We start from the raw sequence: 24,687 nt of genomic DNA on the forward strand, positions 1-24,687 counted from the left end.
AGTTCAAGACCAGCCTAGCCAACATAGGAAAACCCCATCTTGACTAAAAATACAAAAATTAGCTGGGCATGGTGGCAGTCACCTGTAATCCCAGCTACTTGGGAGGCTGAGGCAAGAGAATCGCTTGAACCTGGGAGGCGGAGATTGCAGTGAGCCGAGATCAAACCATTGATTGCCCTCCAGCCTGGGCAACAAGAGTGAAACTCCGTCCAAAAAAAAAAAAAACAAAACAAAACAAAAACCTGTCACTTCTGTAACTGCTCTGTGCCTGTAGTCCCAGCCACTTGGGAGGCTGAGGCAGGAGAATCGCTTGAACCCGGGAGGCGGAGGTTGCAGTGAGCCGAGATTGCGTGATTGCCCTCCAGCCTGGGCAACAAGAGCGAAACTCTGTCTCAAAAAAAACAAAACAAAACAAAACAAAAACCTGTCACTTCTGTAACTGCTCTGTTTCTTTCATTAGTTTGCCTCGTCCTGTCCTTTCACAGATCTCTGAGGCATTCGGTCCCTGGTTCCAGAGTTACCCCTTCATCAGGGTCCCATTAGTAATGTTGAGCTGGGTCTCTGGTCGTAGCTGTGATTGTAGAGAATAATATGACTTTTTAATAAGTCGTATGTATCATAAACTGAAACAAGCTGTACATCACCAGGCTCAAACCCAGAACCCTTACAGGCGATCTGAAGGACACTGGAAATCTTCTTTCCTTATATAACTCAGTGAAGAGATTGCCCAGGAGTCTGCTTGTGTGTCTGTATTCATTTCTAGAAACACTCATCCGTTTAACACTAGCTATAATTTTTTTTATCTTTTATAAATCGAATATATCCAATCGAGTTTGTTCTTTGACCTTCATGATCAGAATGAGTTCGGAGGTTTGCCAGCTCTGCCTGGAGGCCCTGACACCGTTAGCTGAACAGTGTGCAAAAGCACAAGAAACAGACTCACCACTTTTTCTAGCAACACGGCACTTTCTGAAGGTAAGATGTCTGTGGTAGGTCAGAAAATCATCTACTTTCAAAAGTATGGTCGGTACACAGAATTCTGCATTCAAATGAGGAAATGCTTCCCTTCTTTTGGGGGCGAGGAAACCGTGACTTCCTGTTCACTGTTATTTCCTGGAGATCAACTCTTCATGGACACATTCTCATCCACTATTTTTTGTGTTCTTGAAGATTGATGTGGTAAATATTGAGGGAATTTGATATCGTTGATTATTCAGATACCACAGCAAGTTGCAATGTCTTTTTTTTTTTTTTAAACATTAAGGAAAATTTCAGATTGATTTAATAAATAGAATAACAACCACCCCTCTCTTTTTCTTTTTTGGACTGGGGAGGGACTGGAGGATATATGATCATCCTATGTTTTTATTTATAAGTCTTAATGTAATTTCAGCTGGTTTTTGATATGCTGGTTTTGCAAAAGCACAACACAGAGATGACCACTGCGGCTGGCGAAGCTTTCTACACGTTGGTGTGTTTGCACCAGGTACTGGACATGCCTCTTTTCAGGGGACTCTTCTCATTCCGTTTTGCAAAGAAATTGTTGAGATAGATGGTGGGTCATTAATCCCCCTTTCTTATGGGATCTGCGACTCAGTGCCTCAGTTCTGTTTCAGTGAGGCAATATTTCTTAGCTTCTTTATTAGCTCTCACATGTCAGTTTCTGTTTATCTGACAGCTGTTTGACAGTTCAAAGCATTTATTTTTTGTCCTCCACCATTATGAACCATCTTTTGTAATGGTCACTGCCCCAAAGCCTGTGCTAGGAATGACGAATACATAATGGGTGTGTGAAGAATTCATGGCTTTGTAAGAGAAACAAGCTGGCAGACAAGGAAGAGTCTGCCTTCAGACAGCGTGGAAGACAGTATTTTACTGCATATTATAGAAAACAGTATGTTATTTCATTTTGTTGATCTTTTAAAGACTCTGAAGCATCACTGATAATGGGGTTAATAGAAGAGTTAGGCTAGCTTCCCTGTCTCCCCGCTTCTGATGGAATAGGTGCCTGTGAAATTTATGAAAAGGACCATACTGAATATGTTGCTGCCTCAGTTTCCCATTTTCCTCTCCCATGCATATACACACACACACATATATATACATACATATATGTATATATACACCTCCCAGCATGGCCAAGAAGCTATGGCATTTTATTTCCATCTTTAAAAAGGGTTTAGAGCAGGTCTTCCATACTATTTTAAAGACCTCCTTTCTCTGGACTTCCTGTCACATCTGTGCCCCAAGCTGAGTGCTCTGGGGCTCTATTTCCTGCCCTCTGTGTTAGGCTGCCACTTCCTGCAGGTGGTACCCCTCTCAACTCTGCCCTTTCTCTGTCATTTCATATACTTGTTGCTTACTAGCAAGGTAGTCTTCTTGTCTGCATATATTTAAACCATTACATTCTGATCCTCTCTCCCTCCTTCTTTTCTTTGTTTCTTTTTTCTTTCTCTCTCTCTTTTTTCTTTTCTTTTATCTCTTTCTTTCCTTTCCTTCCTTTCTTCCTCCCTCCCTCCCTCCCTCCTTTCCTCCCCCACTTCCACCTTCTGTCCCTTCCTCCCTCACCTCCCCTCCCCTTCCATTTTAACATACTTGCACACTGTAGAACAGAGCAGGTTTTAGGAATGGCCAGTATGAAACCTGCTGCCCGGCCCCAGAGGCTCTGCCATCTCGCTTTTTTTTTTTTTTTTGATACACTTTATTACCCAGGCTGGAGTGCACTGGTGCAATTACTGCTCAATCCAGCCTCGGCCTCCTGGCCTCAAGCGATCCTCCTGCCTCAGCTCCCCAAGTAGCGGGGACTACAGGTGTGCACCACCACACCTGGCTTATTTTTTGTAGAGACGCAGTTTCACCATGTTGCCCAGGCTTGTGTAGAACTCCTGAACTTAAGAAACAATCCACCCCCCTCGGCCTCCCAAAGTGCCTAGGGTTACAGGTGTGAGCCCCAGGCCTGGCCACCTCTACCATTTCTTATGAGTAGGGAAATGATAGGAGATTATACTTGGTCCCTGTGAACAGGACTGTCCCTTGGATAGGGTAGTCAGGGGTGCCGCTCTGGCTCCATGGTTGGGGATGGGGATGCTGCACCTTACCCTCCTTTTCCAAATGTAATTAACGTTTGGTTTCGCCATTTTGGTCTATCATGATAGCCCAAGAAACCAGTGAAAAATTACAGCATGCCAGGCACAGTGGCTCATGCCTGTAATTTGTGTACTTTGGGAGACCAAGGTGTATGGATCGATTGAGGCTGGGAGCTTGAGACCAGCCTGCTTAACATTGCAGAACCCCATCTCTACTAAAAACACAAAAATGAGCCAGGCATGGTGGTGCATGCCTGTAGTCCCAGACTCTTGGGAGGCTGAGGTGGGAGGGTCACTTGAACCCAGGAAGCAGAGGTTGCAGTGAGACAGGATCTCACTCTGTTGCCCAGGCTGTAGTGCAGTGGAGCAGTCATGGCTCACTGCAGCCTCAACCTCCAGGGCTCAAGTAGTCCTCCCACTTCAGCCTCCCAGGTAGCTGGGACTACAGCTGTGCACCACCACAACTGCCTACGTTTTAAATTCTTTGTAGAGGTGGGATCTCACTGTGTTGCCCAGGCTGGTCTCAAATTCCTGGGCTCAAACAGTCCTCCCTCCTCAGCCTCCCAAAGTGCTAGCATTAAAGGCCTGAGCCACTATGTCTGACCAGGCCAGCTTTTTTTTTTTTTTAAGACAGAGCCTCACTTTGTCGCCCAGGCTGGAGTGCGATGGTGCGATGTCCGCTCATTGCGAGCTCCGCCTCCCGGGTTCAGGCCATTCTCCTGCCTCAGCCTCCCGAGTAGCTGGGACTACAGGCGCCGCCACCACGCCTGGCTAATTTTTTTTGTATTTTTAGTAGAGACGGGGTTTCACCGTGTTAGCCAGGATAGTCTCTATATCCTGACCTCGTGATCTGCCCGCCTCGGCCTCCCAAAGTGCTGGGATTACAGGCGTGAGCCACCGCACCCGGCCTCCAGGCCAGCTTTTTTTGAGAGCTTACCTCTGTCCTGGTTGAATTTCCCTTAAGCCTAAACCTTCTTCCACTTTCCTTTTTAAGCCTTTATAATACAGTATTAAAAATAGAAAATTGGCCGGGCTCTCAAGCCTGTAAACCCAGCACTTTGGGAGGCCGAGACGGGCTGATCACGAGGTCAGGAGATCGAGACCATCCTGGCTAACACGGTGAAACCCCGTCTCTACTAAAAAATACAAAAAACTAGCCGGGCGAGGTGGCAGCGCCTGTAGTCCCAGCTACTCGGGAGGCTGAGGCAGGAGAATGGCGTGAACCCGGGAGGCGGAGCTTGCAGTGAGCTGAGATCCGGCCATTGCACTCCAGCCTGGGCGACAGAGCCAGACTCCGTCTCAAAAAAAAAAAAAAGAAAATTTCCCATATTCCTGTATTTACTAAAGTCCTTTTCCTGCCCTTTCTCTAAGAGCTGCTGGGCACAATGCCGGTTTGGAGCTTTCAGAGTGCCCTGCTGCACTTGGAGAAGGCGCTGGAATATATTTCTCCGCCCCCTCCTCCGAAAAGGCTCCTGCCTGTCCTGTCTTTGTGCACACCGCTGTCCTCAGAACTGGGTGTACAATATATCTCTATTAACCTCTGGGGAACTATTGCAGACTTAGATTATATGTAAAATGCAAAATAAATAGGAATAACGTGCTTTGAAGAGTCAGCACAACAAAGTTATTTATCACATGGGTCTTGGGGCTACATTACCTGGACTCTTGCTTGATCTGGGCCATATCACTTCACCTCACTGAGTGTCGAAACTTTCACCTCTGGAATAGGAATAGAAACAGTACCTGTCTCAAAGCATTGTTGTAAATGATAGATGAATTAATTCATGTAAAAGGTTTTCAAACAGTAGTACTTAAATGCTGAATTACTCTAAATGTTAACTCTTAAAATATGCCCCTGCCTTTTGGAACCCCACAGTCCAGTAACTGATAGATCTACTTGTATGATATTCTAAGGAGGATACTTGTGTTTCCTTTATCTCTTCAATAGGCTGAATATTCTGAACTGGTCGAAACATTACTGTCAAGTCAGCAAGACCCAGTTATTTACCAGAGATTAGCAGATGCCTTCAATAAGCTCACTGCAAGCAGCACTCCTGCCACGCTGGACCGGAAGCAGAAGATGGCCTTCTTAAAGAGTTTAGAAGAATTTATGGCAAATGTCGGTGGTCTCCTTTGTGTAAAATAAACAACGTAACTTCATGCTTTAGATCCTTTCTGCAAAGTGCACTGAATTGCTGAAAGTTGACTTGAGTCTTGTCCTGTTCCTCAGTTCATTTGGCCATTTTGGATTTTGGAGAGCCTGAAAGTTTGATATGTATGTAATACAGTGAAACAGGAGAGGTCAACTTGGCATCAGCTTCTGCTGTTAAGTGTTAGCCACAATCTGTCATACATATGTCTTTTAGATTTTGAATGATGATTTAAAATTTTCAAAATGAAATTCCATATATGTGCAAACAGATATGGGCACCACGAAATACATATGCAGTGCCTTTTTTCCTTTTAACATAGGTGGCTAGCCAAAGTTTAGAATTTTTGTCATTAAATATGAAATGGATATATGCTAGGTAGTGTTTCTCAAAATCTCCATAGATCACCTGCATCACTTGAGGAGCTGGTGAAAAGGTAGATTCTTAGGCCCAGCGCCATCTGTAGACCTTCAGAGTCTTAATGTTTGGTTGTTGGGCCCAGGAGTCTTCATGTTAATAAGCTTCTCCTTTCCGCCACCCCAAAAGTTTTGAATCAATGAAAGAGACATTGAAAACTCTTCAGAGGTTTTATGCTTTCTAGCTTCTCCTCCCTTTGATGATTGGGTTTATAATTCAGCAGGAAGGGGAGACATCACCAGGGGTTTGTTGGCTTTTTCTTAGCTTGCTTTCTTGCTTGCTTGCTTTTCTTGCTTTCTGTCTCTCTCTCTTTCTTTTCTCTCTGTCTCTCTTACATCAATCCAGTGTTGCAGGTTTTGTGTGGATATAAGTCACTAATCATACTCTGATGCCTGAACTTGAGGAGGAAAATACATGTATATTTTTGTTCTATAAAAATAACCTTAGGAACTGTAGCCATTTCATTGCCTTAATTTTAAGAGGAAAGTACAAAAACAGCTGATTTGTTTTAGTAAGAAACCACGTCTTGATGCTTCAGAGTTGGTTTAGGGTGTTAGCTGCTATGAAGCTGTTGCCCCTTTCGATCGTGTATTTATGTAGGTTTATCAGTGAAATGAAAGGCTTGTTCCCGTCTAGTCTAACTTTTTGAGTGTGTTTCTCTCCAGCCACATAGCTCATATCTATTCTAAATGGCTTGCTTAAGCAATAATTATTTTAAAGGATGTGAATTACTGATTCACACAGACTATTGCACGTTGGGGCATTAGGGGCAATAATTCTTCTCCAGTCACGGGAGCCAGTGAATTTAATTTCAGAGGTTAAAAATTCACTTCAGATCCTCTAGTTCGATCTTTTAATCAGGATTTTTATACAGCTGCCATGCTCCCCTAATTCAGTGTGCCAGCTTACATTGTGGAAACAAAAGCTGATTTATACACAGCAGGCATATGAAACTCCACTCATTGCAATACTTTCACAACACAGTGACAGGTAGAGGACTGTGGCACAGGTGCACTCATGAAACTCTGCTTCCACCATGTTCCTGATACCTATCTGCTACACCATTCTGCAAATACAGTTTTTCTACCTGATTGCATATAGCATATATGTCATTACATGTGATACTGTGCAAAACTTTGTATAATTCTGTGTTATTAACAGTTAACAAAACTGGAGCATCTAAATTACATCCAACCTGTGCATGTGATGTTAGGTAGATGTGAATGCAGGGCCTTGGGCCATAACTTATATTTCTCTCAATTTGATCACCATTGAGTCACAATTAAGGGGAAGCAAAAACACCTTGAAAAGACTGCCAGGAAGGAAACTAATACCAGTCATCCTGAAGTACACGTTTCTGTATTTTAAAAAATACTTTGATGCATTTATTTTTTGGTGTTTTTTTTTTCCCCTTAAAAAACCTGAAGTGACATGCAGCAGTAATCTGTTTGTTCTGCATTGTTCTTGGTGTTGTGTGTCCCAGCGCCCTCCGGCTTTCTCAGCTGCTGTGAATTATGTGTGTCTGTGTGTGCTAAGTACAGTCTGTTTACCAAAGGGCACTGAAACACACAATTGACTGGACAGGTCCACGCGCCATGACAAAACTATAATCAAGGTATTAAAAATAAAGATGAGTGGGAAAGGAATGCCTTGGTAAGTAAAAAGGCATCTATATTTAACAACTTTTATCCAGATGGCAACATATTTGCAGAATTTGCCCAGATCCTATTACAATACTGAAAATAGAAAATCTCACCTCCATATTCCTGAGGTCTAATTTCATTAGACTAGTTTTAGTTTAAAAAGACCTTCCTCAGATTGGACCAAATAATACTTAACGAGATCACCAGAATGTTGAATGTTGGCACACTGGGGTGAGGAGAAGCCACTATCATTTTTTAGGTGATGGGGATGCCACTGAGTTGCAACGGCTAGACCTTTTCCGGGTGGTTGTGTGCGTGTTTGCCTGATTGGATGCTTGTTCACTTTGTGTTTTATTTTGTCCAGTTTTGTCTTTAGCGTGTTTATTAACTTCTCCTGTCTTGTTTTGTTTTAATGCTCTTGGCCCAGTGGGTCTCAAGAACACTGGCTTAAATCTAGTCAGTTGATTTTTTTTCTGTTAAAACTGACTGTTGTTAAAACATTTTTTAAAACAAAAACATTATTTGTACCCTCTTTTATATATGTCAAAGGGATACTGTCAAGTATTTCATTTTTAGATTTTTGTTTTATAAAATTTCTGTTGTTCGTATAGTATCCTTTAACCTCTAGTTTTCCATACATTCTTTGTTTCTCGTTTTCCTTGACCCATTTATTTCCCAAGGCACAATCACGAAAGACTTTGTACTTTCACAGTCTGTTACTGTAGTAGCACCGGTCACTGTGTTCTAGTTTTGTTAAAAGGATTGATTTGCTTTTATGGTCCTTGTGCTGGTTGGGTGGCTGCTTCAGTAGCAACACTACCTGACAGTATTCGACAGTGTCCTTTCCAACACCGTTATTCGGGTCTTATAGGCTGGCCATCTCTGTTAGAAGACAGTCGCATGTTAACATCACTGCATTGAGTTTTTGTCTGGTGTAAAGTGTGACATTTAATGTAAACAAACCGCAGGTTTTTTCAAACTAATTTTAAGAATTTAGTCTTATTTCATTGTAAACTGTGTATCTAATTATTTACATTACTCTGTTCAGATGAGATGGTTACTACTACTTGACTACTACTTGTCCACGAATTTCATTTGAAAAGCAAGTTACAATTTCCCCCCGGTCAGCATTATTTAACACTCCCCTTTACTGTCTTTGAACTTTCTCTTTTACCAAAAATGTCAAGTCTTTATAGTTATAATATCACCATGTTTCCCATTTCTGTTAATACTTCTATGAACCCCTCAAGTATTGAAGGGAACTAGCTGTCAGTTTCAAGGATTACAAGTTTGAGTCTCCTAATATACAACATCATTCTGAACCCTGAAATAATATTTTTCTCTGTTATAATTTTTATCTGTGTGCCACCTCTGTTGTTAGAGGTGGTTGTCAGTAGACCTTACTGAGTTAGTTGTCTTTAATGAGGAGTTATTATTGGTTCCTGAATAAAACATTAACCTTTTAAGTTAGAAGGAACCTCAGGACTTCTTAAGGTTTGTTTGTATTTTTTAAAACCAGAGAATAAGGAACTGATTTCGCTATGAGGTTTAACATTATAATTTTCTGTAAGCTTTCCCACAAAACAACATTGTTGATTTGAGGATATTATAATGTGTTAAACTGTTTTTTAAATGTAAGTGGTTATTCTCCCACTTGGTAACTATGTTCTGAAAACCAAGGCCGGGCGCGGTGGCTCAAGCCTGTAATCCCAGCACTTTGGGAGGCCGAGACGGGCGGATCACGAGGTCAGGAGATCAAGACCATCCTGGCTAACACGGTGAAACCCCGTCTGTACTAAAAAATACAAAAAAACTAGCCGGGCGAGGTGGCAGGAGCCTGTAGTCCCAGCTACTCGGGAGGCTGAGGCAGGAGAATAGCGTGAACCCGGGAGGTGGAGCTTGCAGTGAGCTGAGATCCGGCCATAGCACTCCAGCCCGGGCATCAGAGCAAGACTCCGTCTCAAAAAAAAAAAAAAAAAAAGAATTTTTAAAAATTGGTTTTCTAAAATTAAAATGTCCAAATTAGGCGTATTGCTGAGCTCAGATTGATGTGAAGTGCCATGGTTCCGGCTGAATTTTAAGCATATTTTCATTTAGATATAAAATATGTGAAGTATGCTTGGTTGATGATAGTAGGAACCCATGACATAGTTAACCAAAGAATATGTTTGGTTCAATAAAAATAGAAGTTTCATACTGGGCATTCATTCTGTTTTAAGAGAATGAATGAAGAATCGGTTTCCTGCTGTAGCGCTCTGTGGGGAAGTCTTAGTAAAGACTGGAATGCTGAAGTGGGCTGTGGCAGTGCCCTCCTAAGAGTTGGGCGGTGTGGCTCGCCCATGACCCGCGTGAAGCTCGCGTCTTTACCCGCCTCTCCCACTGTGGTTTGCTATTTCCCTGTTCCCAGGCCCTCCCAGCAATTGGAAAGGTGTTTTTTTTTTTAATTTTGGTTTTGATTTGTTTTTTTCCCCCCAGTCTGCATTCTTAGGCCTCTTAGCTATTAGGAACTGTCAGATACACACTAGTAGCTAATTTTCCTAGCCTGAAATTACATACTGCATCTGCACCGTGTACCTACTGGGGATCTGACCTCCAGTGTTTTCCGAGCCCAGGCTTCCTGGTGTGGTGTCTTTTACCACATAACATTATTACAGATTGCAAATGTTGGTATTGTGATTTGATTCTCTGTACAAAGAAAGAAGCTCTATGCAGTGAGTTTGTGGTTTAATGGTCACAAAAATGTTAGCACTGCTACCACTCAGCACGTGTAAAATTTTTTAAATTTATAAATATTAAAATTTTAAACTTACACTAAGACTTTTCAGTTTTTTTTAAAGACCCAGGGATGAGTGTACTGTTTAAATATTTACCTCTATTAACATAACTAATGAAGGTATAAAGTTGCATTTAGTTTTTCAGAAGATGCTGCAATATGGTTTTAGGAAATAAATTAAGGCTATGTATTGAGCCAGTTATAGGCCGAATATCAGGTTGATAAAATTTTATTTGTATTTTTAAAATTCATAAATGGGAGTTAAAATGTGTCTTGTCACTAAATATTTTTATTACATTTTTGTTTTGACCATGTGTGATTTGTTCGTGGGTATTTAGCTAGACTCTTTTATGAAACTCATTGAAATGGTGCTAGTTTCTTTACCATTATAGGAAGATTGACACTGGGGACATTACACAGTCCTAAAATAATTTTAAACTTAAAAAAATGAAGACATCTGTACAGATAAAAATCAAGATTTACATTACCTTCTGGGAGAACCGCTGGTACTCACAACATATCCAGTATTAGAAATATAACAGTCCTGTCTATATTTTATAATATTTATCTCAGCCCACAGCCTTAAAAACAATTTCACAGTTAAGTGATTATCTTTGGTGCATATTTAGTAAATACTTTTAGCAGTTTGAGTCATTCTTTTTGGCCTTTCAGGGAAAGTGGTGAATTACCATCTTATTGTGTGCTAGACAGATCCACCCTTTGCCTAGTGTTAAATCTTGTAAACATATGAAGTGAAAAGTTAATTTTTAAAGAAAATGCATTTTTAAAATGTTCATTTTTAACCTGAATATGCTTTGAATATTCTTTGATTTGTAATGTTGTTATTTAGGTTATATTGAGATTTATTCCCCTCCAAAGGTGGATAAAGAAAAGTTGTTTAAGAAAACCAATTAGAGTGTATTTTTGTTTCCTTTCTTTCATTACCAAGTGTGGGGCCATACACACAAGCTAATCATCTGTCATTTGAGAGCCACAGATGATTTCAAAGGTCCCAAATATATAAAAATCTGTAACTGCTTTTTTAAAAGACATCTTTAATGGGGCTCTCCAAAAATACAGTTTGGTTGCTTATGAGTGACGCCTTTGACTGGCTGATTAGATTATAAGACAGTCTTGTTCGTTTGTTTTTTGAGACGGAATTTTGCTCTGTCGCCCAGGCTGGAGTGCCGTGGCGCGATCTTGGCTCACTGCAAGCTCCTCCTCCCGGGTTCACGCCATTCTCCTGCCTCAGCCTCCCGAGTAGCTGGGACTACAGGCGCCACCACCACACCTGGCTAATTTTTTGTATTTTTAGTAGAGACGGTTTCACCGTGTTCCCCAGGATGGTCTCGATCTCCTGACCTCGTGATCTGCCTGCCTCGGCCCCCCAAAGTGCTGGGATTATAGGCGTGAGCCACTGCGCCCGGCCTTCTTTGTTTTTTTAAACATAGGATCTTAGATCGGGTCTTGTGCATTCTATGTAATCTCAAATGGCAATTCAGTTTGACTTCTTTTAAAACTAAGTGGAAATGGTATATTTGGTGAAATAAATGAAATAATCTTTTGCTGGGAAATTCCACACAGCACCCCCGGCAGCATCCTGTCTCAGTTCTGGCGTATAATTCAACCTCCTACTGAGTGTCCCTGTAAATTATTTTTAATATATAGCGTGAGAGTGAACTGTGGTAAGTCATTGATGTTTCCCAGAGATGATGAATGAACAAAAACAAATAGGATCTGCTAAACATTTTTATCCCCATAGTAGTGAGCAGTTTTGTTCTTGTTTTGATAATGTTCATTTCTGCCTACTTTACCATCTTAGGCTTCAAATACTCCTTTAAGAAAGCCCAAGATATAGTGAGTAGTGGAACTTCTTATTTGTACACCTGTTTATAACTGCACTGCCCTGGATGTTATGGTTATTTCTAAGGACTTACCTGGTAAAGCTACTTGAACTGGTAGACTGCAGGGTAGAGGCAGACCTAGATTCAATTTCTAACTAACCTACATAGGGCTTCCATTAATTTCCACAGGTCTGTTATCCATACCATGAGCTTATAAGTGTTCCAAAGAAAAAATTTAAAAGTGATGGATAAAATACAATAGTAGATGTTCAATAAATTCCGTTGTATTTAAAGATGATTTCTGAAAACACATTTCATTTTATTAGGTAAATGTATCCTAACACTAAGTCTGATACCTAATAGTCAATTGCTTTTAAATCCATGCTGTAATATCTTCACAGTGATACTACATTGTAGCCCTAGCCACAACCGTCCTAGGGATATTGGGGTAGAATTCACCGTATTTATTTACTGTATCTTTTTTTAATGAGAAAATGGATATGTTTATGTCAACTATCTTAGTCTGTTCTATTTAAGTCAACTATCTTAGTCTGTTTGGTGCTGTTACAATACCTGAGACTAAAGAACAGAAACTTAGTCTCTCATTTCTGGAGGCTGCCCTTCTCCTTCCATCATGTGGAAGAGGCAAGAAAGCCATCACCAGATGCTGGCAAGAGAGAATCAACTCCCTCCTTCAAGCTCCTTTGTAATGGGACCTAATTTCATTCATTAGGGAGGAACTCTCTTGGCCTAATCACCTCTTAAAAGCCTCACCTCTTCATACTGGCACATTGGCAACAATTGAATTTTGCAAGGGAGCTGTTCAAACCACAGCAACAAGGATTTTATTTTCTGCTGAATATGCACCTATTATTTCTACAACAGTGAAAAAATCCTAACAGTGATTGCCAAAGTGAGTTTCATGCATTAGTAATTCTTAAAAATAATTGTTATTAAATACGTTTTGATAAAACGGGTTTCTTCAGTGCATTAAGTTGAAGGCTTTAATACATTAATGCCTATTGTGAAACTCAGAAGAAGAGTTTAACCAGATTTTCCTGATTTTTACTTTATACAATCTTTTCTCAAAGTACCGTATAGGACTAGAAATCTAAGGAATATCCTTTGCAACATGCTTAGGATAATTCGAATAACTGATAAAGCAGTCAATGGAAGAAAAACACGTGAATCTGTTTTTGTAATTACAGGTAATTTGTTTGTTGTTGTTTTAAGAATAACTGAGTCTAGTGTGGTTTTTGTTTTTTTTGAGACAGACTTCCTCTGTCACCCAGGCTGGAGTGCAGTGGCGTGATCTTGACTCACTGCAACTTCCACCTCGAGTGTAAGCGATTCTCCTGCCTCAGCCTCCCAAGTAGTTGGAAATACAGGCATGTGCCACCACACCCGGCTAATTTTTGTATTTTTAGTAGAGATGGAGTTTCGCCATGTTGACCAGGCTGGTCTCAAACTCCTGACCTCAGGTGATCTGCCCACCTCGGCCTCCCAAAGTGCTGGGATTACTGGCGTAAGCCCTGCACCTGGCCCCGAGTCTGGTTTACTTTTTTTTTGCACCATTTCTGAAGAGAAGCATATGAACAAAAATCATTGGTGAATACACAAAAGGAATAATTCCTGAATTGAAATTGAAGACATCCTTCATGTCCAATTTAACTGGACAAGTAATTTTCCCTTTAATGAGACTGTACTCTGATATTTTACATGTTTATGATTTGCAAAAACCATTAAATTACAGTGCACAGGTTTCACCAGGAAAATATTAATCTTACTGTATTACTGTCATGCTGTCTGAGCAATGAGGTCTAGTGAAGGTATAAAAAACTTTGACATCTGTGGTCACTTTAATAGTAAAAATAGTATATAGTAAAATACATGAAGATAACATGTCATATGCTATTAAAACAATGTCAGCTTTGAAAGAAAATGATCTACTGTTTCAGTCAGACTCGACTGAATGTAAACTTCTGTTTAAAGTAGTTATAAGCTGAGGCAGTCTCTTGTTTATTGAACACCACCTCCATAAAAAATGCACTCATAAAAGTTGGTTATTGTTTCTCAGTTCGTGTTAATTTCTTTCTTTCTTTTCTTTTCTTTTTTTGAGACAGAGTCTCACTTTGTTGCCCAGACTGGAGTGCAGTGGCCGGATCTCAGCTCACTGCAAGCTCCGCCTCCCGGGTTGCCTCAGCCTCCCGAGTAGCTGGGACTACAGGCGCTCGGTACCACGCCCGGCTAATTTTTTTATATTTTTAGTAGAGATGGGTTTTCACCGTGTTTGCCACGATGGTCTCTATCTCCTGACCTCGTGATCCGCCCACCTCAGCCTCCCAAAGTGCTGGGATTACAGGCGTGAGCCACCGTGCCCGGCTGTGTTAATTTCTTTTAGTTTTTTTTTTTTTAACATATTTTCTTCCTGTTCCTTTTCCAGAATACACCTGATCTTGAAATAGTTGGTTAATAGACTTGTCATCAATTCAAAACAAAGTCAAAATGTAGCATGGGTTATTATAAACAGGAAATAGTTCTTAAAATGGAAATTACAGTACCTCCAAAGTTATAAACCTACTGTTTCATGAACTACTTACTGAATAGCATCATTTGCCAGCTGAACAGTTTATATCCTTACCTTATACCAGAAAGGATTTTCACATTGCTCAGCAGAATATATAAAATTTAGCACGATCATGAAATTGGTAAAGAAAATGGAGGAAAGGGAGGTAGGAGCATAATATAGATTGAGTTCTTGGGAAATTGAAAACAAATACTTTGTATCACTTATAATTTGGTAACTGCTAAAACGTAAGGGAACCTTTTAATAATCAGTGCCTGTATGTGCCAGATAATTAAGGTGTTGTTGACGAAAATTGTTACGTACTTATGGTGCTAGATGTCTAAATATATATATTGATCAACGCACTCAACTCTGAAGACCCTGAAAAACTAACGAGTTTTAAAGGTTCTCCTCCCCACACCGCCAATCCCTTAAATTTTACCAAAGCCTCAATTTGATGTCAACATTTAAAGTCAACGATTTGATTAAAAGACTGAGCAATCGACCAATGAAGCCTTGACTTTGAAAACCTACTTTGCACTTTGACTCAGTGCAAAACAGTGGGTTTAACTTTAATTAGGATCTTAATTTCTTTTTTTTTTTTTAGGCGGAGCCTTGCTCTGTCACCCAGGCTGGAGTAGCTGTGGTGTGATCTCGGCTCAGCTCCCGGGCTCCAGCGAGTCTCCCGCCTCAGCCTCCTGGGTAGCTGGGATTACAGGCGCAGGCCACCACGCCCAGCTGTTTTGTATTTTTAGTAGAGAGGAGGTTTCACCATGTTGGTGAGGCTGGTCTCAAACTCCTGGCCTCAGGTGATCCGCCCGCCTCGGCCTCCCAAAGTGTTGGGATTACAGGTGTGAGCCACCACGCCCTGTGAGGGCCTTAAATATCTCTTGCCACCATTCTTGGAGGCAGCTGATGAGACAAGTGAAAGAACGACTCCAAGCTGGAGACAATCCCCATGATTGTAAACCCGAGAGTGAGACGCTGCCGGGAGATGGCCCGTCTTGGCGCAAGCGTCTAGGCGGGAGGGTCTGCGCCTGCGCGAGCGCGACTCTGGTCAGCCCCTCCCACTGCTCACGGCGAGTCTGGGCGACTGCGCACGCGCGGCTGGTGAGTGGCGGGTTCAGGCGCAGCTGTGGGGTTGGCTGCGCGCCGCCGAGGGGTTTTGGACTGGGTTAGGTTCCTTTCGTGTGTTTGTTTCTCACCTTTTTTCCAGGGTGGTAGTGGTGGGAGAGTTTAGTTAGCGGTGACTGGCGGATGCCTGAGGGAAGGCGCTGGCGCTGGCCTGAGAATAGGTCCTGGTTGCTGGTTGGGCGCGGTCGGGCTTCGTGTCCGGGTCGCTGGAAGGGGCCGCGTCCTGGGCCGCGCACGTTGGCTTCCGGGCCTCACGCAGCCTTGGTGCTGAGGGGAACGTGAACCCCTAGGCTGCGGCAGCGCGTGGAGGCCTTCCTTCCGAGTAGAAACAGGACTCGGCCTGCGGTCCTTTCCATCTTTGCTCTCAGAAGTTCGCGGATGGAATTTGCTAAATACCCGACCCGGCTTGACTGTCCGCTGCTGGAGGGCGGGCACCCGCGGCGCCTGTCGCCGGGGCTTCTGAGGCGGGTCCCCTGCCGGGTGCGGGGGCTGCGAGGTGGAACAGACCAGGACGAGGGCGGCTCTACTGCGAAACGGCTTCACGGCTGCTGCCTTGACTCCGAAGCCAGTAGCTTCGGAGGTGCAGAAGCAGCGCGGGGACGATCCCGGAGGGAGCCACGTGTCAGACAGGAAGGCCTTCCTGATGGGGTTGTGATTACACGCGGTGTCCGTCACCACGTCGCACTGCACACCTACGACCTGCCTTTCACTGTAAGCGCTACCTCCTTTTTAAAGTTCGTTTTAAAACAGGATAAATAGAATTCTGGAAAGCAGTAAGGAAGGAACTGTTTGAGGCAGGGGGACTCAAAGATGAAAAGAAAATGAAAACCTTTGGCCCTTTTCTGGACGTAAATTGGATTAAGGGTAGAATCATACAGCAATCTATAAAAAGTATTTGGAGAATGTCTAGGCCTTACCCATTCGTAGAGGGAGTCTCGCTCTCCTGCGGTTTACTGGAGTCTGGGATGGCTCCTAGGTTAGTGCTCTTTCCGCTGGGTCACACTGTTTTAACCTAATTTCCCACAAGAATGAATGTGGAAATTATAGTATGGTGGTTTTGCCCTAAGTAAATTTGATAACATGGAAATTGAGTAATTTTATACAAAAGGAGACTAACCACAGCCCATGAGAAGGCGGCTAATCCCTGCTTAACGCTGCAAGCCCACGTGTCCGACCCTTTGGTCAGGCTGTTCCATCCTTCTGAAATCCTCACTCTTCAACCTTACCTTTCCTTCAGGCGAGTTGAAACGCCACCTGCTCTTTCACTCCTCTCCCCACTCAGTCCCTCCACTCTGATCCCAGGGCGCGAATGGTGCTTCTCTATAGAGGGCCTCCACCTTACCGTTGGTGTTCGCCATGTGTCTGCCTAACCTAGAATTTTTCAACTGCAGCTTGTAGGGTGGGATACTTCTTTGATGTGGAGGGCTGTCTTGTGAATTTTAAGTTCGGCAGCCCCTACCCACCGATGCCAGTAGCACCCTCCTTCCCATTTATGGCAACCAAAAATGTCTCCAGGCATTGCCACGTGTTCCCCTTAGCGACAAAAGGGCTCCTCCTTCTGTGAGAACTGCTGATCTAGAGTCTGAGCCACATAAGGTCCAAGGTCAGTTTAATAATAATATAATTTCAATATAATCCGTAGGTACAAATTTTAAAATGTAAAGAAAAAGATTTTTTACTGCCACTTGTGGTGCAGGACCACCCCCATAGACAGTGTGCCCAGAGTAGCCAGAAAAAATTTAAAGATAATAATAATATAACACAGTGCTTCCCAACTCTTTTGGATCACAACCCCCCTTAGAAATTTTAAAAATGATATAATAAAATAGTGATTTTAAAAACGTTAAAAATAGGTTAATTTTTTTTTGAAATGAATTTCTTGTCACTCAGGCTGGAGTGCAATGGCGAGATCTCAGCTGCCTGCAGCCTCCATCTCCCAGGTTCAAGCGATTCTCCTGCCTCAGCCTCCTGAGTAGCTGGGACTATAGGCGCCTGCCACCACGCCCCACTAGTTTTTGTATTTTTAGTAGAGATGGGTTTCACCATGTTGGCCAGGGTGATACTGAATTCTTTACCTCAGGTGATGTGCCCGCCTCAGCCTCCCAGAGTGCTTGGATTATAGGTGTGAGCCACTGCTCCCGGCCATTTCATTTAATCTTTAATGTTTATCTTGCTAACCGATTTCAGTTTTCCTCATTAGAAGTGATGCACTTTTGAACTCACTTTAACAATGTAGGAAACATTCTACGACTCTTAAAATTGCAGCCCCCTATGCTCTCCATGTGTTCCTCTGTTAATCTTACTGTTACCTAACATTTCATACGTATTGTTTTAGTCTGTCTTCCTCTCTAGAATGTAAGCTCCAAGAGAATAAGGACTTTGAGACTTACCACCTAGAACAGTGCTTCCTACATGGTAGAAAATGATTATCAAAGGAATGGATTTGATACACTTCAAACTTTTATTTTGGGATCAAATTCTTACATAGATTGGAACTTAATTGCCTTTTACAGCTATGAAAGTAGTCAATTTTATTAAATTGCTCTTTGGAATTCCTTGTTTTGTGCTTAAAGTCAACTGATTCCTTTTTGGTTTTCATATTTTATTTCTAAGTGATTAACAAGTTACAGGCTGTAATTTAAAAGCCCTTCTTCGATGGCCGGGCGGGGTGGCTCGCGCCTATAATCCCAGCACTTTGGGAGGCCGAGGTGGGTGGATCACGAGGTCAGGAGATCGAGACCATCCTGGCTAACATGGTGAAATCCCGTCTCTACTAAAAATACAAAAAATTAGCCAGGCATGGTAGCGGGCACGTGTAGTCCCAGCTGCTGGGGAGGCTGAGGCAGGAGAATGACATGAACCCAGGAGGTGGAGCTTGCAGTGAGCTGAGATGGCACCACTGCACTCCAGCCTGGGCGACAGCGCGACACTCTATCTTAAAAAATAATAATAATAATAAAAGCCCTTCTTCAGTGGTGCAGCTGTGGAAAGTACTAATAAAAATGGAATTGGCTGGGCATGATGGCTCATGCTTGTAATCCTAGCACTTTGGGAGAACAAGGTGGGTGGATCACTTGAGTCCAGGAGTTCAGGACCAGCCTGGGCAACATGAGGAGACCCCTGTCTCTACAAAAATTAGCTGGGCGTGGTGGTGTGCACCTGTAGTCCCAGCTACTCAGGAGGCTGAGGTGGGAGAATTGCTTGAGCTGGGGAATTTGAGGCTGCAGTGTCCAGCCTGGGCAACAGGGTGAAACCCTGTCTCAAAAAAAAAAAAAAAATTATTTCTATGTCAAAGATAAATATATATGCATATGTGTGTATGTATGTGTCTGCATATGTATATGGACACACTCATACACACACACAAACACACTTTTATTTTTCTTTCAGTTCTAGGCAGTATTGTGGTGCAGCCTTTGTTAGGAACTTGTACTCTTCAATTTTGCCAGGCAGCATTGGCTTTTAATAGTTCCCTGATTTTTTCCCTGAATGAACTCACAATTCTGAAATGCCAAATTGAATTGTTTTCTCAGTTCAGCATGCGCACAAGCTAATCTTTGGAATTTTTACTTGGAAATATTCCAGCCTGTTGGGTCCTGGTATGCTTTCCTGAAAATGTGTTCTTTGTGCTTATTGTAGTAAACTAGAACTATTCATTTCAAGCATTCATACCATTCTTTGGTGGGACTTCTATAGACAACCCCATGTTGGCTGAAATTATTTTTAGTTCTAAGTATAAAAACCTTAAAAGTAGATAATCCATCACTGTTCATCTTATAAAACTGAACACTATACCCATTCAACCCTATTCTCCCCTCCCCCCAACCCCTAGCAACCACAATTCTACTTTCTGTCTCTGTGATTTTGACAACTCTAAGTACTTCATATAAATGGAGTTATGCAGTATTTTTTTAAATGACTGGCTTATTTCATTTAGCATAATGTCCTGAAGGTTTATCTATATTGTAGCATGTATCAGAATTTCCTTCTTTTCCAAGGGAATCATATTCCATTGTATGTGTGTATTTCATTTTCCTATATTAATGCTTGCTGATTCCCTTTTGCCTGCTTAAAACTGCTTTTAATTCCTCTAGTGAGTTTTTCATTTCATTGTTGTACTTTTCAGTTCCAGAATTTCTAGTCTCCTTTTGTTTTCTGTCTGTATTTATATTTCCATTTTGTTCATATGTCATTTTCCTCACTTACTCTACACCTTTCTTTGGTTATCTGAGAATCTTTAAGATAGTTATTTTAAAGTCTTTGTCTATGAGGCCAACCATCTAGTCTTTCTCAGGGATGGTTTCTCTTGATTTATTTTTTTCCTTTGAATGGGCTGTACTTTCCTGTTTCTTTGTGTGCCTTGTAATTTTTGTTATGAAAATTAGGCATTTGAATAATGTGATAACTCTGGAAGCCATTGTGTTTGAATGTCTCAGTCCTTAGATGTCTGGCTTCACGAAAGGGTAAAAAAAGAAAAGTAAAAGCATGGAGGAAAGGTGCTGGCCCTTTAAATCTGCCAAAAGTCACTTTAGCCAGAGGGAGAGGGGCTTGCAACAATGACTGCCACCTGTGTCTTTGGCTTTCTTATCAGAAGCAGCAAAGGTAGTCGGAGCAGATTATTCCAATGTTTGAAAGACAGTATTTCCTGTAAGTTTTATGCAAGGTGTTTCCTCAATGTGTGCATAGCCAAGCTGCTCCTGGAACTATTCTGTGTTTACTTAGATTTTGTGTTTGCCTATTTGGCATGTATTCATTACAGGGATAAACTAAAGGCTAAAGTTGTTTACATCATCCTTTTAAGCCCTCTCTTGTGGGTGCGCAGACCTCATATCACAGACTTCCTGGTGACAACCACAGAATGCCTGTTTTTGCTTATGCCCTATAGGGGATGTCCCTACGTAGATCCTTCCCACTTACTTAGCAATAAAGGCATAGTCTCAGGTCCTCTCTCTGCTTTGTGCTCTCTGCTCGTGACAGAGTTTCACTTGGCCCCCTGTGGCATGCCATGACCCTCATTTCTGGGGAGAATTGTAACATTAAACTTTCAGTGGCATTGATCTCTCCATGTCCTTTCTGTCACCTTTATAAATTAAGATTTAAAACAAGAGTGCATGCATAGCTGCTTGTCAGGGGGCTGGAGGGTGAGAATGGGTAGCTGCTGCTGATCAGAGAGCTGCAGTTCGCTGAAATTAGCCACTATTTACCATCTAAGCCTTCCAATAGACCCTTCAAAAGATTAAGGTGTCCAGTCTTTTGGCTTCCCTGGGCCACACTGGAAGAAGAATTGTCTTGTGCCACACATAAAATACACTAATAGCTGAGAATCTGGGTAGGCCAAGATGGCTAGAGTGCAAGGCTGAGTACCAGAGAGAAGAGAGAAAGAACTCCAGGTATCTACAGAGGGACCTCCTTGAGAAACTACTGGAAGATAGGGAAATAAACATCTGAAAAGATTTGAAGGAACAGTACCTGACTCATTCAAGACCAAGAATAGTGTCTTTTTCTACCAGCTGGACTGGAAAACCTCATAATTTATGGGGCATTGGATAGAGTACTTCAAAGGGTTTTGCCTCAGTAATGGGGTGTAATCAGTCTAGACTAAGTGCTGCTCTGCTCTTGTCTAACAGTCTTAAAAATGAGACCTGAAAGGATCAAATTGTTTCCAAGTAACTAAACTGTGTCTCAGTGCAAATCAAGAATAATTATATAGGAATATAGAAATATACAGCATATAAGTTAAAATTCACAATGTCTGGCATTCAATAAAAAAAACTATCAGACATGTAAAAAAGCAATAAAATACAATCCATAATGGGAAAATCAGTCCACTGAAACTGACCCAGAATAGGTATATGTTAGAAGTAGTGAACAAGGATGCTAAATAAATAAATATTTATATTTATTTATTTATATTTAAAATAAATATAAATAAATTTATATCCCATGCTTTCAAAAAGCTACAGGGAAGATTGAACATGTTAACTGGAAATATGCAAATAAAAACTCATGTAACTTTTGGAGATGTCTGAGATGAAATGTCTGTGGTGAAAATTACACTGTAGGAGATTAATAGATTAGACACAGAAGAATAGAAGATTAGTAAACTTGAACACTAGAAATAGAAGCCATCACAAATGAAATACAAAGAGAAAGAAGTTTAAAATGAAGAAAGCATCAAAGAGCTGTGGTACAATGTGAAGCTGCTAAATATGTGTGTAATTGGAGTCCCTGAAAGGGAAGGGCGGCAGAAGATTACTTAGGAAATAATGGGCAGAGTTTTTCCAATTTTGGTGAAAAACTATAAACCCACAGATCTAAGAAGCTCGATAAACACAAAGTACAAGAAATATGTAAAAAACCACACCAAGGCACATAATAATCGAATACCCAAAACCAGTAATAGAGCGAAAAACCTTAAAAACCATAGAAAAGAAAGACATGAAGGAAAATAAGAATTACAGCAGATTTTATGTGCGGAAACAATGCTACTGGGCAGGCTGAGGCAGGAGAATCGTTTGAAATCAGGAGGCGGAGGTTGCAGTGAGCCAAGACTGCATCACTGCACTCCAGCCTGGGAGAAAGTCAAAAAAAAAAAAAAAATCAAGGGAAGAAACAGAAAGCAAATAATGAAATAACAGGCTTAAGTACAATATATCAATAATAACATTAAGTGTAAAAGGTCCAAATGCACCAATAAAAGAGCTTATCAGTAAGGATTTATTTTTTATTTTTATTTTTGAGCTGGAGTCTCGCACTGTGGCCTGGGCTGGAGTGCAATGTCACGATCTCACTCACTGCAACCTTTGCCTCCTGGGTTCAAGCGATTTTCCTGCGTCAGCCTCCCGAGTAGCTGGGATTACAGGTGCCCTCCACCATGCCTGGCTAGTTTTTGTATTTTTAGTAGAGACCGGGGTTCACTATGTTGACCAGGCTGGTCTCGAATTCGTGACCTCATGATCCACCCGCCTCAGCCTCCCACAGTGCTGGGATAACAGGCATGAGCCACCCAGGGCACCTGGCCAGGATTTTTTTTTTGGAAGAAAACTATGTGCTGCCCACAAGAAACTCACTTCAAAATTAGTGGGGTGTGTGTGTTGAAAGTGAAAGAAAGGGGAAAATATATACCATAGAAGCTTTTTTAAAAAAGCATGAGCACTTTTATTGATAGCAGGTAAAGTAGACATAAGAGTAAAGAAGTCAACTCGGTGGTGGCCTCTGCGCAGACCAGACTTCGCTCATTCTTGCCCGCCTCGCTCCGCTTCTCCTCCGCAACCATGTCTGACAAACCTGATATGGCTGAGATCGGGAAATTCGATAAATTGAAACTGAAGAAGACAGAGACTGCAAGAGAAAAATCCACCGCCTTCCAAAGAAATGATTGAACAGGAGAAGCAAGCAGGCAAATCGTAATGAGGCGTGCGCCGCCACTATGCACTGTACCTTCCACAAGCATTGTCGCCTTATTTTACTTCTTTTAGCTGTTTAACTTGTAAGATGCAAAGAGGTTGGATCAAGTTTAAATGACCGTGCTGCCCCTTTCACATCAAAGAACTACTGGCAACGAAGGCCACGCCTGCCTCTCCCATCTGTCTATCTGGCTGGCAGGGAAGGAAAGAACTTGCATGTTGGTGAAGGAAGAAGTGGGGGTGGGATGACAGTGAAATCTGGAGTAAAACCAAGCTGACCCAAGGTGTCCTGCAGGCTGTAATGCAGTTTAATCAGAGTGCCATTTTTTTTTTGTTCAAATGATTTTAATTATCTGAATGCACGATTTTTTAAATATGCAAATAATTTTAAAAACTTAACACAAAAAAAAAGTAAAGAAATCACCAGAACAACAACAACAGAATTACATAATGATGAGTGAATTCATCAAGAACAAACTACAATTCTAAGAGTGTATGTACCAAATGAGAACAATTTAAATTACATGAAGCATGAAGTAAAAACTGAATCCACAATTACAGCTGGGTACTTCAATTCCCTCTCAACAATCGATAGAACTACTAGATGGGAAACCAGGAAGGATACAGGGGACTTAATAACACCATTAACCAAAAGGATCTATTCACATTTATGTAACCCTTCACCCAACAACATCAAAATATACATTATTTTCAAGTATTCATGGAACATTTCACCAACATAGGCCATATCCATAGCCATTACACAAACTTCAGCATTTGAAAAAAGTATTGAAATTATACATGCTAGAAAACCTAACGAAAATCTCCAAACACTTGGAAATTAAACAGTGTACTTCTAAATAATATATGAGCCAGACAGAAATTTAAAAATACACTGAACTGAATGAAAATGGGTGAAAAAGTATACAAATTTGCAGGGATGTTGCTAAAAGGAAATTTAAAGCACTCAATGCTTAAATTAGAAGAATGGTCTCAAAACAGTGTTCTAAACTCCCAGATCAAAAAGGTAGCTTAAAACAAAACAAATGCAAAAAAAGTAGAAGGAAGGAAATGAAAGGCACAAATCAGTGAAATTGAAAATAAAGTCAATGATGCAAAAACTTATGTTTTAAAAGAGATCAATAAAATTAATGAACCTTTAGTAAGAAAAAAGAGAAAATAGAAATTACTGACATTAGGAATGAAATGGGGATATCAGTACAGATCCTAAAGACGTTAGAAACAATTAGGCACTGCTATAAACATCTCTATACATATAAATTTTAACAACTTAGATGAAGTGGACCAATTTGTTGAAACTACAAACTACCAGAACTCACCCAGTATGAAATTGATAATGTGAATAGCCCTGTAAGTATTAAATTGAATTTGCAGTTAAAGGCCTCTCATAAAAGAAATTTTCAGGCCAGGCAGGGTGGCTCATGCCTGTAATTCCAGCACTTTGGGAGGTCGAGGCGGGCGATCACTGGAGGTTAGGAGTTTGAGACTGGCCTGGCCAACATGGTGAAGCTCCATCTCTACTAAAAATGCAAAAATTAGCCAGGTGGGGTGGTGGGCGCCTGTAATCCCAGCTACTCAGGAGGCTGAGGCTGGAGAAGCACTTGAACTCAGGAGGTAGAGGTTGCAATGAGCCGAGATCGAGCCATT

The 24,687-nt window shown here is 41.5% G+C and overlaps 2 protein-coding genes and 1 pseudogene across 3 annotated transcripts in view; all 3 read left to right on the forward strand.

The window, feature by feature from the left end:
- XPO4 (exportin 4) overlaps positions 1-8,769 on the forward strand; it is a 126,801-nt gene extending 118,032 nt beyond the window's left edge. Inside the window, exons 21-23 of the mRNA XM_011951329.1 lie at positions 858-975; positions 1,394-1,486; positions 5,035-8,769. Of these exons, the coding sequence (XP_011806719.1) occupies positions 858-975; positions 1,394-1,486; positions 5,035-5,232 (409 nt within the window). The 3' untranslated portion in view covers positions 5,233-8,769. The remainder of the gene's footprint in view (positions 1-857; positions 976-1,393; positions 1,487-5,034) is intronic.
- Positions 8,770-15,554: 6,785 nt separating this feature from the next.
- Positions 15,555-24,687, forward strand: part of N6AMT2 (N-6 adenine-specific DNA methyltransferase 2 (putative)) — a 41,670-nt gene continuing 32,537 nt past the window's right edge. Inside the window, exon 1 of one of the 2 annotated variants that reach the window (XM_011951331.1) lies at positions 15,555-15,589. The gene's annotated coding sequence lies outside the window, so the exon portion shown is untranslated. The other variant, XM_011951332.1, reaches the window with a different exon arrangement.
- LOC105518361 lies at positions 22,819-23,253 on the forward strand (annotated as a pseudogene).

This window comes from Colobus angolensis, unplaced genomic scaffold (assembly GCF_000951035.1).
Source record: "Colobus angolensis palliatus isolate OR3802 unplaced genomic scaffold, Cang.pa_1.0 Scaffold318, whole genome shotgun sequence".
Taxonomy (NCBI): Eukaryota; Metazoa; Chordata; class Mammalia; order Primates; family Cercopithecidae; genus Colobus; species Colobus angolensis.